Raw genomic sequence first — 16,899 nt, forward strand, 5'->3', positions numbered from 1 at the left:
GCTCAAATACTGGGGAGCTGAACCATTTAGTGCTTTGTCAGTAATAAGCAAGATTTTAAAATGTATGCAATGTTTAATAGGGAGCCAGTGCAGTGTTGACAGAACCGGGCGTTTTGGACCAGCTGGAGTTTGTTTATTAAGCGAGCAGGGCAACCACCCAGTAGAGCATTACAATAATCTAGCTTTGAGGTCATGAACGCATGAACTAACTGTTCAGCATTTTGCATTGAGAGTATGTGCCGTAATTTAGATATATTTTTAAGATTGTAGAATGCAGTTTTACAGATGCTAGAAACGTGGCTTTCAAAATGAGATTGCTATCAAAGAGTACACCCAGGTTCCTCACTGACGACGAGGACTTGACAGAGCAGCCATCAAGTGTTAGACAGTATTCTAGGTTACTACTTGTGGAGCTTTTTTGTCCAATAATTAAAAATAACAGAAAACAAACAGAGAATACCTGTAACATATCCCGCCCATCAAGGAGGTCAACAGAGGAGGATGGGAGGGGGCTAGGTGGGGGACACAGAGACAGGGGATGACCACAGAACCAGGGGAGGATTTGAAGGCAGTAGGAACCAGGGTGCAGATGATGGTGGGAGGAGCCAGGGTGGAATCCTAAGCAGGAACATCAGGATGAAAGCCCACAGCGGAATTGCAAAACCAGCAAAACCAGGAGACAACCGACTGAGACAAAGTTAATAGTGGAGGAGACCCAGGTCGAGATGAAGAGACCGGGCAACACAGAAGGTCCTGGAGACAAAGCCAAAGGGGTTGAGGGACGAGTTGCAGGCAGAGAGACAACTGACCAAGACAGAGCCAGAAGGACGAGAGCTTGGTGGAGCCATAGGGACAAGGAGCCATGGTGAAGTCAATGGCCCAAGGTGGAGTGATGGGCAGGGAGGTTCTAGGTGGAGCAAACGGGACGACAGTCCAGCGCTGAACTGGCGAACAATCAGCCTGAAGCAAATTAAATGTTCACAAAGCAGAAGACGAAGGGCTGAGGAGAGGCAGTCCTGACTGGGCTGAATGACTGGGCAGTGCAGGCAAAAATGCCTTTCCTGGTCAATAAAGGTCAGGCATAAAGCTCACTTTCAGTCTGTTATTCTGTCACAGTTGGTTGCAAAAAAGGAAACTGATATAAATGCAGCAGTATAAAGGTTTATTAACAAAGAACTAGAAACAAAACACCCTTGACTAAGAAATATGAGCAAAACAACTGGGTACAACTGAGTGCAAATATAAATACACAGAGAGACTAATTATTGAAATGAACATCAGGTGCAAACGATAATCAACTCAATGGAAAAATCATGTGAAATCATTCTGGCCGTTGAGTTTAGTGAACAAGTCAGTGCACAAGAATAAAAGAGAAAGCGATGAAAGTGGCCAAAGAAGTCAAGACAGCACAGACATTAGGCTGAAAATTTGACCTAAAATCAAAAGCATTCTAATACGCAAATATATTATTATTATTTTTTTTCTTTGCCCTTGCAGCAAAAAAAAAACTGCATCTCCTCAACAAAGCAAATTCACATACCCAAATGCCATTGTCGTACACCTCTCTCTACAGTTATGTTGGCTGACGTTCAGTCACTACTTGACAAACTGGATGAGCTTCAGGCAAATGTTAAGTTCCTGAAGGAGTATAATAGAGCATGCCTTCTTGCGTTCATGGAAACATGGCTCAAGGAACAAGACTCTTGAACTTTTATCTGTATCCCTACTACCCTATTACTTACCAAGGGAGTTTAAGCAGCTATTTGTTACGCTTGTGTATGTTCACCCGAGGGCAAATGCTTATACGCCAATCCAAATTATCATAAAAACTGTGGAAAAGCTTCATGGGATGTCGTCGGACACAACAAACCTTGTTATGGGTGAATTTAACCATTGCAAAAAGTTTTTGTATGTAACCTGTTTTACCCCTTATATGAAATGTTTGGATCTTTAGTATTAAAAGAGCTTATAAATAATTTTGTAGAGTTCCCTTAGGTGTGTCTTATCATAATGTTGTGTACCTGGTTCCATTATACAAAGTGTTCAAGAAAACTAAGCTCGAACGTCATTTAGTTCTGGTGTGGTTGGAGGTTTCTATTAATTATCTTCAGGACTGCTTTAGTTGTACAGATTGGGATGTGTTTATACATGTGTGTGCTGGTCTAGATTATCTTTTTCAGAGACTGTGTCAGTTTATATTACTTTTTGTGAGGACCTTGTTATCCCCATGGTACTACAGGCAAATCTAGATCCGCTTCAGTTTGCCTACAGGTCAGGCAGGGGTGTTAATGACGCGAAAAGTACTCTATTAAACATGATTTTAGCACGTCTTGTGGGCTCAAAAACCTTTGTGCGATTAGTTTTTTATGGATTTTTATCAGCTTTTAATTGTATCCAGCCTCATATCCTAGCAGAAAGGTTAAAGTGGGTTCATAATATTGATTCTGGGTTGATATGTTGGCTGATGGATTTCTTAACCGATAGGTGTCAGCGTGTGAAAGTAAACTGTTTTATCTGATGTACGGGAGCGCGGGGCACAACCTAACGCGGGGTTAGTTGTAACGCGCATGTTTTAACCCTTTCCACACATGCCAGAGTGACGAAACTTAGTGTATTTACTAGTTGCCATATCAACATTATTTTGAGAAAAAATAATGCCAAAATTTTAAAATCTCTGGAAGATATTACTGAACATGTATTTAACCATAGCAAAAGTAAATTTCTTACTTAAGTTTAGTTTTCATGTCTGTTTTTTGTTTATTTAACAGTTGAGATCGTTCTTTAATGCTGATCTTACCAGCAGAAGACACGAGCCGCAATTTAAATCCCATTTGTGCAGATGGGGTGCGTTGTAACACTGCGTTACAATGAGCCCCTATTAGAAATATGCCATTATATTCTATACTTTTATGAATTCTTTTGAGAAACCATGAGAAAAGGGTGAATAATGACTGAGAGTTAATGTTCAGAAATTATTAATTATTATTATGTTTTGAAATATGTATAGCTTTATTTAGCGATGTGTTTGTAGTCAAACTCAAAAATGCTTATATTTTTAATGATTAAAAAATGCCATTATTTTATTTAAAAACGTTAATAATTGTATTTTGTTGACAAAATATTTTAGTTTGTCTTGTATATTTTTTTGATTATATCAGGCAACATTTTAAGCTGTTATTTGGTCATGTTACATTGTGCCCCACCACATGTTACAATGTACCCCACCTATGGGGCATGTTGTCACATTTCACTTCCATTCTTTCGGGGTAAATCAAGAAAAAAGTATACACTGTATTAATGAAACAAAACCACATAATTGTACTAGACATGTGTGCAATTAATGTGGGAAACAATAAATACTCTGAACCCCAAGTGGATTTACACAAACTGAGAAAGTCAAAGGACCCTATTTTAACGATCTGAAACGCAAGTGTCAAAGCGCGAAGCGCAAGTAACTTTGTGGGCGGGTCTCGGCGCTGTTGCTATTTTCCCGGCGGGATAAATGGCTCTTGCGCCCGGCGCAAATCTAAAATGGGTTGGTCTGAAGTAGCTTCATTATTCATAGGTGTGGTTTGGGCGCAACGTGAATAAACCAATCCGAGCGTCATCCAACATTCCCTTTAAAAGCAGGTGCGCAAGTTCCATTATGGATTGCTATTATTATGGCGTATTTACCAGGCGCACGCCAGGAGCGGTTCACAGCAGAGGAGACTGATGTTCTTGTAAGAGCAGTGAAAGACAGAGAAGTGAAGTTGTAATGTTGTACATTATGGTAAAGGTGATTTCACAGTCTTTTTTTTTTCAGTCTTTCAGTTTTTTCAGTTTTTCAGTCGATTTTTTTTCCTGGTTCTTGACGGACAAACCAATTTGTCAGATGTCCTTATATACATATATGTCTTGCCACTATTGGGCAAACAGGTCTTATCCTTAATTATTACAATTAGCCTGAATCATTTGTAAGCTAGATTTATGCCTATTTTTTCACATCTTCGTGGCACACCACAATGATTTCCGTCATCTCATGTGTTAATATTTTTTTAGTGTAACAATTTATGATTTGCAAAAATAACTGTTGCATCTGTGTAGATTACATGAGCAAAGTGTATGCGCGTTGTGCACGCTATACACACTCACAGAAATATTTCACCCAAAATTTAAGATTTATGTAATTTTATTAAATGACAAATTCCCATTTATATTTTTTTCATAATTTTAACACAAATCTACCAAATAAACTTTACACAATTTATTTTCATTAGGATAATAAAACCTATTTATTTAAAATACATAAAGTTTATTGTATAAATTGCATAATAATTAAGAGAACTAAATCAGGATAATTAAAAAAGTTAAATAACATTTATTTGAATCATGTTAAATGTATATTCATGGCAGAGTTAGTTTTTATGCATTTACATCTATTTGATTTTATTTAAAAACTCATATTTTTAAAATCTATACATTAAAAGTAAATAAACTCTAAAAGATTTAATCAATTTTACAATTTATTTAATGCAATTAGTTAATAAATACTAACATTGTTTGAATAATAAGAGTTATAAAACAAACAAGATTCTGTTATTTAAAGTTTATGTGATTGGTTTTCATCAAAGTTATGAAAAAAAATCCATTTGGGAAACAGGAAACGACGTCACTTTCGCTGGACACAAGCCCTCGAGATATTGTGGGAATCCGTCACACACATCCCACTGAGCAAAGGCGTACGTTGAAAAGACGTCCACTGAGGAGCCAGAATGAAAGTTTTTATGACGTCTGTTTTTGACGTGTTCTGCACGTCCGATATAGACGCTCATGGAACCTCAAGGTTAAAAACTAGTTCAAATTATGGACATATTTTCCATTTGTAATTGCAAAGCAACTCACAGACAGTGTGTGTTTGTCCAGAAATCATGAAAATAAAAGAAACTTAGCTCAAACCTTTAGACACTTTAGACAACTTAGCATCTGTAATTCACACATCTTTGGATGGTGAGAGAATCGTGGGATTCAATCCAGGATCTTCTTGCTGTGAGGAGACAGTGTTTCCCACTGAGACACTGGAGCTGCCCTTAATCACAGACATAAGACACACTTTGACTATTTCTGTCAGACGTCTACAGAAGCTCTTACTGAGAATTAACAGAGGTTTAGAGGTTGATGTTTATGGTTAATTTGAAGTCACCATTGTGGTGGGAAGCGTTTGCTTTAGTTGGGCTCTTGGTCCCTGTACTTGTGTTAGCTTTTCTTTGGCTGCTGTAACTGTGTGTGTGAAACACAATAGTTATGGCTGAGAAAGCAAAGATAAAGTGACTTCAGGTGTTGTCAGCTTCTTGTTGATGACTAAATCATCAGAAGTCTAGAATCTGATGTTGTGCTTTTGAGTTTTGTGTTCTTGTTTGGCAAATAATAATTTGTTTATATACTACAACCTTGTGAATCTGCTGTATTGACACCAATAGCAATAAACAAATCACTAATATTGAAAGATGATAAAACAGCAGGTGCACATTGTTTTGAGAAAATATTTCTCATAGTCACACACAGACATCAAGATTTTGCATATGATTCACAACAACGGTGACAATCAAGCATGAGTTTTGAGTTTTGTACTTTGAAGCTACCCATCATGCATTACAGCATGAAGTTTTTTTTTTATGATTGTCACCGTTGTTGTGAATCATATGCAAAATCTTGATGTCTGTGTGTGACTATGAGAAATATTTTCTCAAAACAATGTGCACCTGCTGTTTTATCATCTTTCAAAATGAGTGATTTGTTTATTGCTATTGGTGTCAATACAGCAGATTCACAAGGTTATAGTATATAAACAAATTATTATTTGCCAAACAAGAACATAAAACTCGAAAGCACAACATCAGATTCTAGACTTCTGATGATTTAGTCATCAACAAGGAGCTGACAACACCTGAAGTCACTTTATCTTTGCTTTCTCAGCCATAACTATTGTGTTTCACACACACAGTTACAGCAGCCAAAGAAAAGCTCACACAAATACGGGGACCAAGAGCCCAACTAAAGCAAACGCTTCCCACCACAATGGTGACTTCAAATGAAACATAAACATCAACATCTAAAGCTCTGTTAATTCTCAGTAAGAGCTTCTGTAGACGTCTGACAGAAATAGTCAAAGTGTGTCTTATGTCTGTGATTAAGGGCAGCACCAGTGTCTCAGTGGGAAACACTGTCTCCTCACAGCAAGAAGATCCTGGATCGAATCCCACGATTCTCTCACAATCCAAAGATGTGTGAATTACAGATGCTAAGTTGTCTAAAGTGTCTAAAGGTGTGAGCTAAGTTTCTTTTATTTTCATGATTTCTGGACAAACACACACTGTCTGTGAGTTGCTTTGCAATTACAAATGGAAAATATGTCCATAATTTGAACTAGTTTTTAACCTTGAGGTTCCATGAGCGTTTATATCGGACGTGCAGAACACGTCAAAAACAGACGTCATAAAAACTTTCATTCTGGCTCCTCAGTGGACGTCTTTTCAACGTACGCCTTTGCTCAGTGGGATGTGTGTGACGGATTCCCACAATATCTCGAGGGCTTGTGTCCAGCGAAAGTGACGTCGTTTCCTGTTTCCCAAATGGATTTTTTTTCATAACTTTGATGAAAACCAATCACATAAACTTTAAATAACAGAATCTTGTTTGTTTTATAACTCTTATTATTCAAACAATGTTAGTATTTATTAACTAATTGCATTAAATAAATTGTAAAATTGATTAAATCTTTTAGAGTTTATTTACTTTTAATGTATAGATTTTAAAAATATGAGTTTTTAAATAAAATCAAATAGATGTAAATGCATAAAAACTAACTCTGCCATGAATATACATTTAACATGATTCAAATAAATGTTATTTAACTTTTTTAATTATCCTGATTTAGTTCTCTTAATTATTATGCAATTTATACAATAAACTTTATGTATTTTAAATAAATAGGTTTTATTATCCTAATGAAAATAAATTGTGTAAAGTTTATTTGGTAGATTTGTGTTAAAATTATGAAAAAAATATAAATGGGAATTTGTCATTTAATAAAATTACATAAATCTTAAATTTTGGGTGAAATATTTCTGTGAGTGCATTATGGTCAAGCATGCGCCCTTAAAATAGCATAATGAACAACGCGCAACGCGCCACTGACTTTAGACTAGGTTTTTTCTGGTCAGTGGCGCAATTGTTTAATGGAACAGCAAAATAGCACCAGGGATTGTTGCGCCGGAACACGGCTCCTTTTTTTGCGCTGAACCGCCCAGGGAGCGCAAGTTCATTCACTAGTTTAGCAACGTGCTTCTGTGGAGGGAAAAGCGCGCTTTGCGCGGGTGCAAAATAGGAATGACATATGCGTCGGTGTACAAAGTCAATTGCGCTGGGTGCAAGATAGGGCCCAAAAAGCGTTAGGTTGTGCCCCGCTCTCCCCTACTTTTTTCTTCTACCGGGTCACCGCAAGGATGTGTTCTTTCACCATTTTTATTTGTTTTTTATACCAGGGGCGCAACCCCTGGTATAGAGTTTTTTACTGTACTATTGTTTTGTTGTTGTATTTTCATTAAAAATAGGCCAATAACAAACATAAAAATAAACATTCATTTAAAAGTAATTAAAGAGGAAATTATGAGTTAAGCAATATCACGAGCAAGAGTGCTATTTTCCAGAGTAGCCTATATATCAGCACGATTGCAAAATGCGATATTAATTTTATACAACAGTTCAATAAACAACAAGTTGTCATTTGTTACAGTTTTGCTTTATTTTTCCAACAAAAATAGATTCAAACAAAGTATAGGTTTCGTTCTCGAATGATTCACCGTTTTTGAACAGGTTAGAACGAATTAGTTGAATGATTCTAGAATACACTCACGCCGCCAAATATACTGGCAGTTTTATAGTTTCATAGGCCTGGAATAATTTCATATTTCTATAATTAAAATATTATATTTAGAACATAAATCTAAAAATCTCATTACATTATTTAGGCAATTGTAATTACAGTGTAAGTGGATTTTGATAAATGGTTGATTTCATTTTTATAACAGCCATAGTGTATCATGGTAAATAGTGTAATTACTTAAAAAGATGGTCAACAATATGTAACTTTACTTTATAAGAGGTGTGCCCTAAAAAGTAAGCATGCAATTGTGAGAACACCAATGAAAGAGCACGTTCTTTAGTCTGTTTGGATACTTCAAACACAAGTTTGCACTGCCTGTTTGGTTTACCTGTTTAGCCTACACGTTAATAATAAGGTGCGTTTTGTCCGACTAATAGCGCGCGTGTCCTCGACAGAAACGCGCATTTTTTAAATAGCAAATCATGCGTCGAGGATGTGCGCTTTGATATAAAAACACGCATCGGATAGGCGCGTTTTCCTTGACCCCAAATCGCACGTTAAAAACGCACGTTTTTGTGGTAAATCACCCGTCAAGGATGTGCGTTTTGCTGTCAAATCGGACGCTTTTGACGTGTCAGTGCGCAATCAGATGACCGCCCAAGCGTATATGAACACTTTGGCTTACCACCGGCGCCAGGCGAGCCCACTCGCGATATTCCATTATTATCCAAAATTCTATTATGGAATCTTACGAGGGCGCCTACTCTAGCCTGTTAGTCCTCTAAAATGTTATATAATATTGAGGAAAAACAGAAATTATTTAGAAACGCACAACAGCAGCTACATATAGAAAATACCAAAATATAGGCTATATATTTTTTTCATACCATCGCTTTGCCGCCCCCAAGGTGCTTATAGCGCATACACTTTTTGCGCCACTGCTTTATACCAATGAGTGCTTAACGCAACTAAGGAGGGATCATATTATTAAGTTTACGGATGATTCATTGATTGTTTCCCTCCTTAACAATGAGGATCCTGATCATGCTTCTGTACTGGTAGATTTTACTGATTGGGGCAATTTGTTCTTTTTGGACATCAATGTATTTTAATCTACAGAGATGATTATAGATTTTAGGAAGATTCCTACACTCCTTCTCCTGTGGTTATTGATGATCATGCTATTGAGGTTGTACATCAATTTAAATACTTTGGTACTGTAATAGATGAAAAGTTGACTTTTGAGGCTCATGTGGATGTTGCGTGTAAGAAAGCCCACCAGCGTATATGTATTTTTTACGGAAGCTTTGTGGTTTTAATGTGGACAGTACTTTTATAAAAATGTTTTATTCTTGCTTTATTGAATCTTTCATTACTTTTTCAATTGTGTGCTGGTATTGGTCACTCAATCTTATAAACAGAAATGGATTACAGTGTATTGTTAAAGTGTGTGGTAAGATTGTTGGCACCACTTTGAATGATTTAAATAATTTGTGTAAAGCTAGCAATTTTTAATTATGAGAGATTCCAGCCATCCCTTGCAGAATGTTTTTAAGTTGCTTCTTCTACTCGTAGATATTATCTGCCATTTTGTCGGACTAATAGATTAAAAAAATATTTTGTACCAGCTGCCATATGGAAGTCATTTGTGTGAGTGTGTTTTGTTGATTGTGTGGTATACTGGTGGCTGTGAAACAAATTGCCCCGTGGGGATAATAAAGTTGAACTTACATTACCATAGTGTCTTATCATAGGCATATCATAGTTTCAGCCCTTATGATTCATACTGAATGAAGCTGAACTTTCTCTGCAGGTGAAAGTGTATAACCTGACACAATATGAGCACGGAGAAGATGATGTGCTAGTCATGGGAACTGATGGCCTATGGGATGTCCTTTCTAATGAGGAAGTAGAAGAGACTGTCACCTCATTCCTGGCCAACTGTGATCCCGATGACCTTCACAGGTTTTTATGTTTTTAATTATGTGCCCTTATTTGTGCCCATGTATGTGCTAGTGGAAGTGTCATGCATTATAATAAAGCATTATAGCAAAAGACTTTTGATTATATCAAATCTAATCAACCATTTTATATTGTATATATGCTTTTATCACTTGTAATTTTAATAAATTCTGTAATGGAATGTTTTTGTGCAGATACAAAAGAGGCTCACCATCTCAAATTTGTGAATGGCTTGACTAATTGCCTTTAGTTTTTATCTGGTTCTTCTGCTGTGGTAGGTTATATGGCACTTTGATCTGATATAATTTGGCAAAGTGAATTCTAATGCAGTTAAGACCTGGAACTAGACAATACTGTAGCAGTGCAGCTATTAATAAATAATCACAGCTTGACAGATCACATTAAAGCATTCAAAAGTGTTATGTATATTCGTTAGTTCGTTAGTTATTCTTTTATTTACTTGAGAGATACTTTGCCAAAGCAATGTTGAATATCACAACATTAGAACAGTTAACATGAAAAAAGTACAAATATTTTTTTAGATCTTTATAAAACTGTGGCAAGATGCCAGAGACTAGGTACATTATATATAGGTGCAAATAGCCTGCCCTGTTGGCAGAGGCTATTTACACTAACTCCTCTCACCACTGTCTGATTCAGCCAGACAAAATTACAAAAGAAATCCCAGTGATAAAAGGAGCAGTGGTGTAGAGAGTAAGGCAGGTGGCGTTGCGACCAACCCAAGTTCCAATCCGCCTTTTCCTGAACTTATTCTTCCCCCCTTTTCAATCGTATATCATCTGGAGGAGGTGTTTATTTTAAATAATTATTTGAAAAGTGGAAGTAAAGTGCCCAATGGGTATTTAATAGTGGGAATATCTGAAAGTGCAAATAGTATCTGGCATTATCTGCACAAAGTAAAAAAAAAGTATCTTACAACTATATACACTTATTAGTATGAATAAAATACTGCTATTTTCACTAGTGTAAAGAAAATACTGTTTTTTGCTATTTACACTTAGTACTTACACTTATATATAATGTAAGTCTATTATGCTTTAAGTGTGTGCTGTGACCACAGGTACACGATGGCAGCCCAGGACCTGGTGATGCGAGCCAGAGGAGTTCTGAGAGACCAGGGCTGGCGAATCGGCAATGATCGTCTTGGCTCTGGAGATGACATTTCTGTTTATATAATTCCCCTGATGTATGGTAACCGTCAGCCAAAGTAGGTTACTACCCAGCACTTTTTACCCTGATACGTAACCTGATATGTCTAAACTTGCTTCCTTCATTCTCTCTTTGGGTCAGTGTAATGTGGTAAATGAGCAGTCGTCTACTGTAGTAACAACCATCACAACACCCAAGAACACTGTATTACCTCTTCTAAGCATGATATAAATGATAATAGCTGAACCCCTTTCCATGTGACCCCAGACTGACCAAGTCTGTTTCTGCACTGTTTTTAGAAGTTTTTTCTTCTTTCTTTCATTGTTTTTATCCAGGGTAGGCAGTAGGGAAATTTCTAGTGTATATATATCTTATAAGTGTTTATATAAATGTATATACATTCTTTTAACTTCTGTGGAATTATAATGCACTTTTCCTTAGTGATATACAGAAGTATATATAGAAAGGACAGTAACTTACCATATGATTTTAATTAATTTGGTTAGCATACTGTAGCTATAAATAATTCTTAAAAAATTTTTTTATTCTATCCACCCACTGTTGTACATTAATAGTGTTTTCATGTTATTGGTTTGACACCCTTTTTGTCCTCTATAGGATACCTGATTTGCATAATTTACCTGATTATAGGATGTGGGTTTAGGATATTAATATAATGTGTTTATTTGGATAATCAGACTGCTGGAGCTTTAGATTTGGGAGTGTGTCATGCACCAAATCATTTGACGAATAGTGTTTAAAGAACATAAAAGTCACAAGACACATGTTGTTTGAATAATAAGTTCTTCGTTTTCGATGGATTAGGAATTGTGCTTGTCTCCAAATTTGCAACCATAAATGTAGGCAGCTGCCCTGCTGTATCTGAATCAGAGTCCTGTATGGGACTTGTTTGGTAAACCCACAGTAGATGGAATGTAAATTTAACTAATTTAACCTAAAAAACTGAATCACTATTATGTCACAATCTGAATCGCACCAGCATTAAAACTTTATTTCCATAGTCCACTTTAAAAATGTTACTAACTATAAGTAACTTTGCAGCTACATGTCAGCTCTCATCAACTTGCATCTACATGTCAAATTCAAATTCAAAATTGCTTTATTGGCATGAATGTAAATCATACAATATTGCCAAAGCTAGGAATATATGAACATAAATAATAATACATATATGAACATAAATAATAAATATAGCTGCAAGCAGCAATACCGGGGCCAAGCGCAACAGAAGCAAACAAGGAAGCTAGTTTAGGAAGACAAGGAAGACAATTTTAAGCAAAAATGTTAAAACCCCACATTAACACAATGAGTTGTATAGAGCCAATTTCATATTTTGTTTAATTATAGCGCCACCAAGAGGCACAATCCTACAATTTTTTATGTGTCCTCAGAGTGAGCCCATACATATGTGTGCCAATTTTGCTGAAAATATCTCATTTCATTTTGGAGTTATAGACATTTATATGAAAAAACACGTAAAAAATGACTGACACCTGACTTTGATTGGATTTTACTACCCCTTACTATCAATATTTTGACATTTGGGTACTAGCGAATTGCTATCAACCTATGTTTCCGAACTTCTGATGCTGGTTTCGTCTCGATCGGACTAGCGGTTTCAAAGGTATCAGCTATCGTTTTATAAGCGCTAAATTACCATGCTGCACAAATCATATGCCGAAACCTGGCAAGTCTGGTATCGTTGGACTCTGCAAGGTTTCAGGAGACAAAAAAAGTTACTCCCATGAAAATAAGTCAATCACACCGAAAGTTATAAGCGTTTGAAAAAATAAATTATCCACTAGGTGGCGCTGGTCCGAAACTTCTCAGGCTTCTTCACGACATCGTGCCGATGGCCCATAACGAGTTTCAGAACATTCCGTTCATGAGTTCATAAAATACAGCATTTTAGCACATAATTAAAAATGGCCGACAGCCATTTTTATGATTTTTATGATTTTTGGACAAACGGTTTAGAAGTTATAAGCAAAAATAGCAATTTTTTGTATCTCCGGACCAGTAGGTGGAGCTGTGCCGAAACACTGCATGTTGCCTCAAGTCATGCTGGTGATGACATGTACCAAGTTTGGTTTGAATACGATAAAGCGTTGTGGAGATACAGCCTTATGTGTATTTTCGCAACCGCTATGTAAAATTTGTTTGCGCATGGTCAGAAGATGATCTGGTAAAATTTTTGTGAAAATCAGAGCTATGGCCTAGGAGGAGTTTGCAAAGGTAGGTTTTTTTGGTTAATTAAAAATGGCGGGAGGATTTTCATGATGGAAAATGACGTCATATGGTGCAATCGAATGGACTTGAGACAAGGAATCAGAGGGAAAAATAATTTTATTTCTAGCCCTTATGGTTCAAAAGTTATTAGCATAAACATGAGTCAAACTTTGGACAGGTGTTGGCGCTAGAAGGATTGTTTTAGAGACTCCAAAATTTGTTTGGTTAATGTTGGGACTGTCCTCTATGAGTGTGCCAAATTTCATAACTTTCCCGCAAGCGGTTCTATGGGCTGCCATAGACTTCAATGGTGGAAGAAGAAGAATGCAGGAACAGTTTCAATAGGTGCCTTCGCACCTTTGGTGCTTGGCCCCTAATTAATGATAATAATAAACATCACAATTATAGAGGTGAAATGCTGTTTCATGCATACTGAGTTTTTTACACTGTTAAAGACTTGGATTCCCATGCTAAACATGGACAAAGTTTCAAAAATTAAAGGGTAACTTCAGTGATTTAGCATTAAGCTTTGTATTTAAACTGGGTCATTTATATAGTAGAAATGTGAAATTATTTTTGAATTTGGTGCCTTCTAGACTGAGAAAAGACAGAAAATGTATTTTTGTCTCATGTGGATGAAAGACAACAACTCCCAGAATGCACTTGCTTCGCTGCCCTACGAGGCCACTCCGTACACCGTCGTTTTGATCTTCATAGTAATACAATAATTTTGTTCAGTTAGAGAATAAACACTACAATTAAAAACTGAACGCGTGTTTTCAATAAAGTGTGAGTGAGCCGAACGAAAGTCACGTCACAGACACAGCAGTGTCAGATTTCATTCACACGAAGAGCTGAGCAGAACTGAGGTAAAGTTAAGCGCCAGTCTGGCACGTTTTCAGATCGCATATGGAAGCTAAACTATCATAGGAATTCATAAAAAGTTGAAACACTCACTTTACTCTGCACCGCGCTCCGTTATTATGATTGTCCGTGCGGCCGTCTGTCTTAACGTTACATTCTGTGGGTGAGATATCTCCCCTATGGGCGGGTTGATAACATGCGGAACAGCTCCATCTAGTGACTGTAGTCTTTGCCTCTGGCCAAAAAATCCTCCGATGACACAAAATGACGATATTTGCGTCATCGGAGGAATTTTTCCAGAAATAAAATGCATAATTCTCTCGTCTCAGGGGGATATGAGGGGGGAAAGTACCATAATTTGAATATACTACCGGGTTTCTACTGATACAAAGCCTAATGCTAAACCACTGAAGTGACCCTTTAAGTTGGATGGAGTATTTCTGTGCCAAAAATACTCCTTCCAGTTTCTCACAAGTTTCGGAAAGTTTTTTTCGAGTATGGGTATGTGTGGCGTCAAATGGGGCGGAATTTCCTTATACGGGTCCTAAGGGCACTTCTTCCGTAAGGGCGCGCGGGCACCCGTAGACCAGAGCGAGAGAGCGAAAGCAGTACGCCCATCAAAACGCTTTGCTCGGCTGCGCTGCAGTCACGGGACTTCATGACATCAACAATGTCACCAAAGATGTGTGTTTTCAGGGTTGCCAACTCTCACGCATTTGGCGTGATACTCACGCTTTCAGGCTCTGTCTCACGCTCTCACGCTGCCCAATTTAATCTCACGCCAAATTGCCAAATCTGCTTTTGATATTAAACAAAGTCTAAGCTTTTAAATTTTTTAAAGATTTAATGCGAAATTCAAACAATAAATAGCGTTTTGGCGCTAATATGGCATAACAGTTAAAGCCAGAGTGTTGAAAAACGGAGTTGCGACATGCTCTCTCATCTCCCGGTGGTGCGCGCGGTCACGTGCTTCACAGAGCTCTCAATACTTCTAGCGCTGTGTCAATACATTTGAATGGCTTGATACACAACAGCTCCACTTTACAGGTGTTTGCAGCAAGTTTTGGTAAACAGTACAGCATAGTGTGCATTGATTATTACGTTAACCATACAGGATCGTTTTATAATGGAGAGTGATGGAGATGCAACAATGTTAACATTAATGTTAATGTTTTTTATTGTATTTAGCCCTCAGGTATTCCTTACTAATTGGTTACACTCATACTCATTGATGGTCAAATGTGACCATACACCTTAACTATTTTTCAATTGAATAAATGTTCTATATTTTAGTTCAATAATATTTATTGAATATTTTGAGATATTTTGGTAGTAAATACTATTTGTGCAATAATTATGGTCCATTAATGACCACTTAAAATATTTTTCTTCTAATATTTTTTTATTTATATTACAATTAGTATAGTAATTAAGGTTAAATTAGATAATTATTTTTCAAAGAGGCAAATTAGAGTCATTTTGTGGCTCGAAAAATTATCATTTCTATTTGTAATGCCTTTACCCACTGGTGCCTTTATGGCTCTTTCATCAATATACATGTATCTAATCTAGTTGCTCAAAAAAGTATTGCAGTTTTGCATTTTAATAAATATTTAGATATGATCAAACACTAGATTTCTTTAAAAGTGACATTTTAAAATGTTAATAATGTACATATCCTTATTTCCTTATATGTACAGTAGGCTATGAATTGATACTGAAATCGATATACCGTCGTATACCGTCAGCCCCTCAACACTACTCATTGATGGTCATCATGGTCGTGCTTTGGAAAAAGGCGGTGGTAAAACTGCTTCAAATGTCTTTGATTTGTTAGCTATCGGCGTGTAAGTGCACCTCAAGTAAATAACATGACGTGCAAAACCGTTCCGCTTGCTACTGCTAACTTTAAGTCCTTATAAACCTGGTTTATGACCTCATAAACCATGAGTAAACACACACACGTGTTGTAAAACTCGCGCATGACAAGCTGCTAAGCAAATGTATACAGTTACAGTTCCAGTACATACCATTGAGACGTCCTGCTGTAGTCGTTGCTGCTGCTGCTGCTGCTCCTGTTCAATTTCAGCCTCCGGATCAGATTCTGGATCATATATGTGTGGTTGAATTTGATTGATAGTCATGGTTTATTTAGGATAACGTTTTCTTTTCCATGTTTAAGGATGTCACAGCTTTCAGACGCTCTCAACGCAATAGCTGCACGCGCTCGTCGCTGTTTAGCTCCGCCCACACGATACGCCTCCAGCCGCTCGTTTTTTTCCGGAAAGACTCGGTACAGCGTATCTTTCTTTTATAAATATGATAAAACTAAATACTTTTCGGAGATATGAAAGATGCAATACTACTCTATATTTACTCAAGATTTACACAAGATTGACTGAAGTGTTTCACCCGCCCTTTAACTTCTACCTCATATTTGTTGTTTTTAATGGCTACAAGCTTTTTGACGCTCTTATTGGTCAGGGTTTGCTCTGCATCCTCCATCAAGACAGATTGACAAGTTCGTTCCGTGAGCTTATTAACTTTATCTGTAGCTATCGTCACACACGCAAACACTTATACGAATGTAGTCGTCATTCACACTCTAACTGATAAATTATATACATTTAATTATATTTAAAATTATATATAATTTAATTAGAGGGGGAATTAAGGCTTCGTCGGGACAGCATTCTTGCAATGGACAGAGAAGAGCACAACATTTTAAGATAAAGAGGCGCTCTTTGGTTTTCAACCGCAAAAACTCACAGGTAGGTTTAGGGGTAGGG

The 16,899-nt window shown here is 36.9% G+C and overlaps 1 protein-coding gene across 1 annotated transcript in view; it reads left to right on the forward strand.

Moving 5' to 3' along the window:
* LOC307126022 (protein phosphatase 1H-like) overlaps positions 1-16,899 on the forward strand; it is a 108,761-nt gene that overhangs the window by 75,338 nt on the left and 16,524 nt on the right. Inside the window, exons 9-10 of the mRNA XM_079816350.1 lie at positions 9,678-9,829; positions 10,908-11,054. Of these exons, the coding sequence (XP_079672476.1) occupies positions 9,678-9,829; positions 10,908-11,054 (299 nt within the window). The remainder of the gene's footprint in view (positions 1-9,677; positions 9,830-10,907; positions 11,055-16,899) is intronic.

Source organism: Gobio gobio, assembly GCF_949357685.1.
Source record: "Gobio gobio genome assembly, chromosome: 5".
Taxonomy (NCBI): Eukaryota; Metazoa; Chordata; class Actinopteri; order Cypriniformes; family Gobionidae; genus Gobio; species Gobio gobio.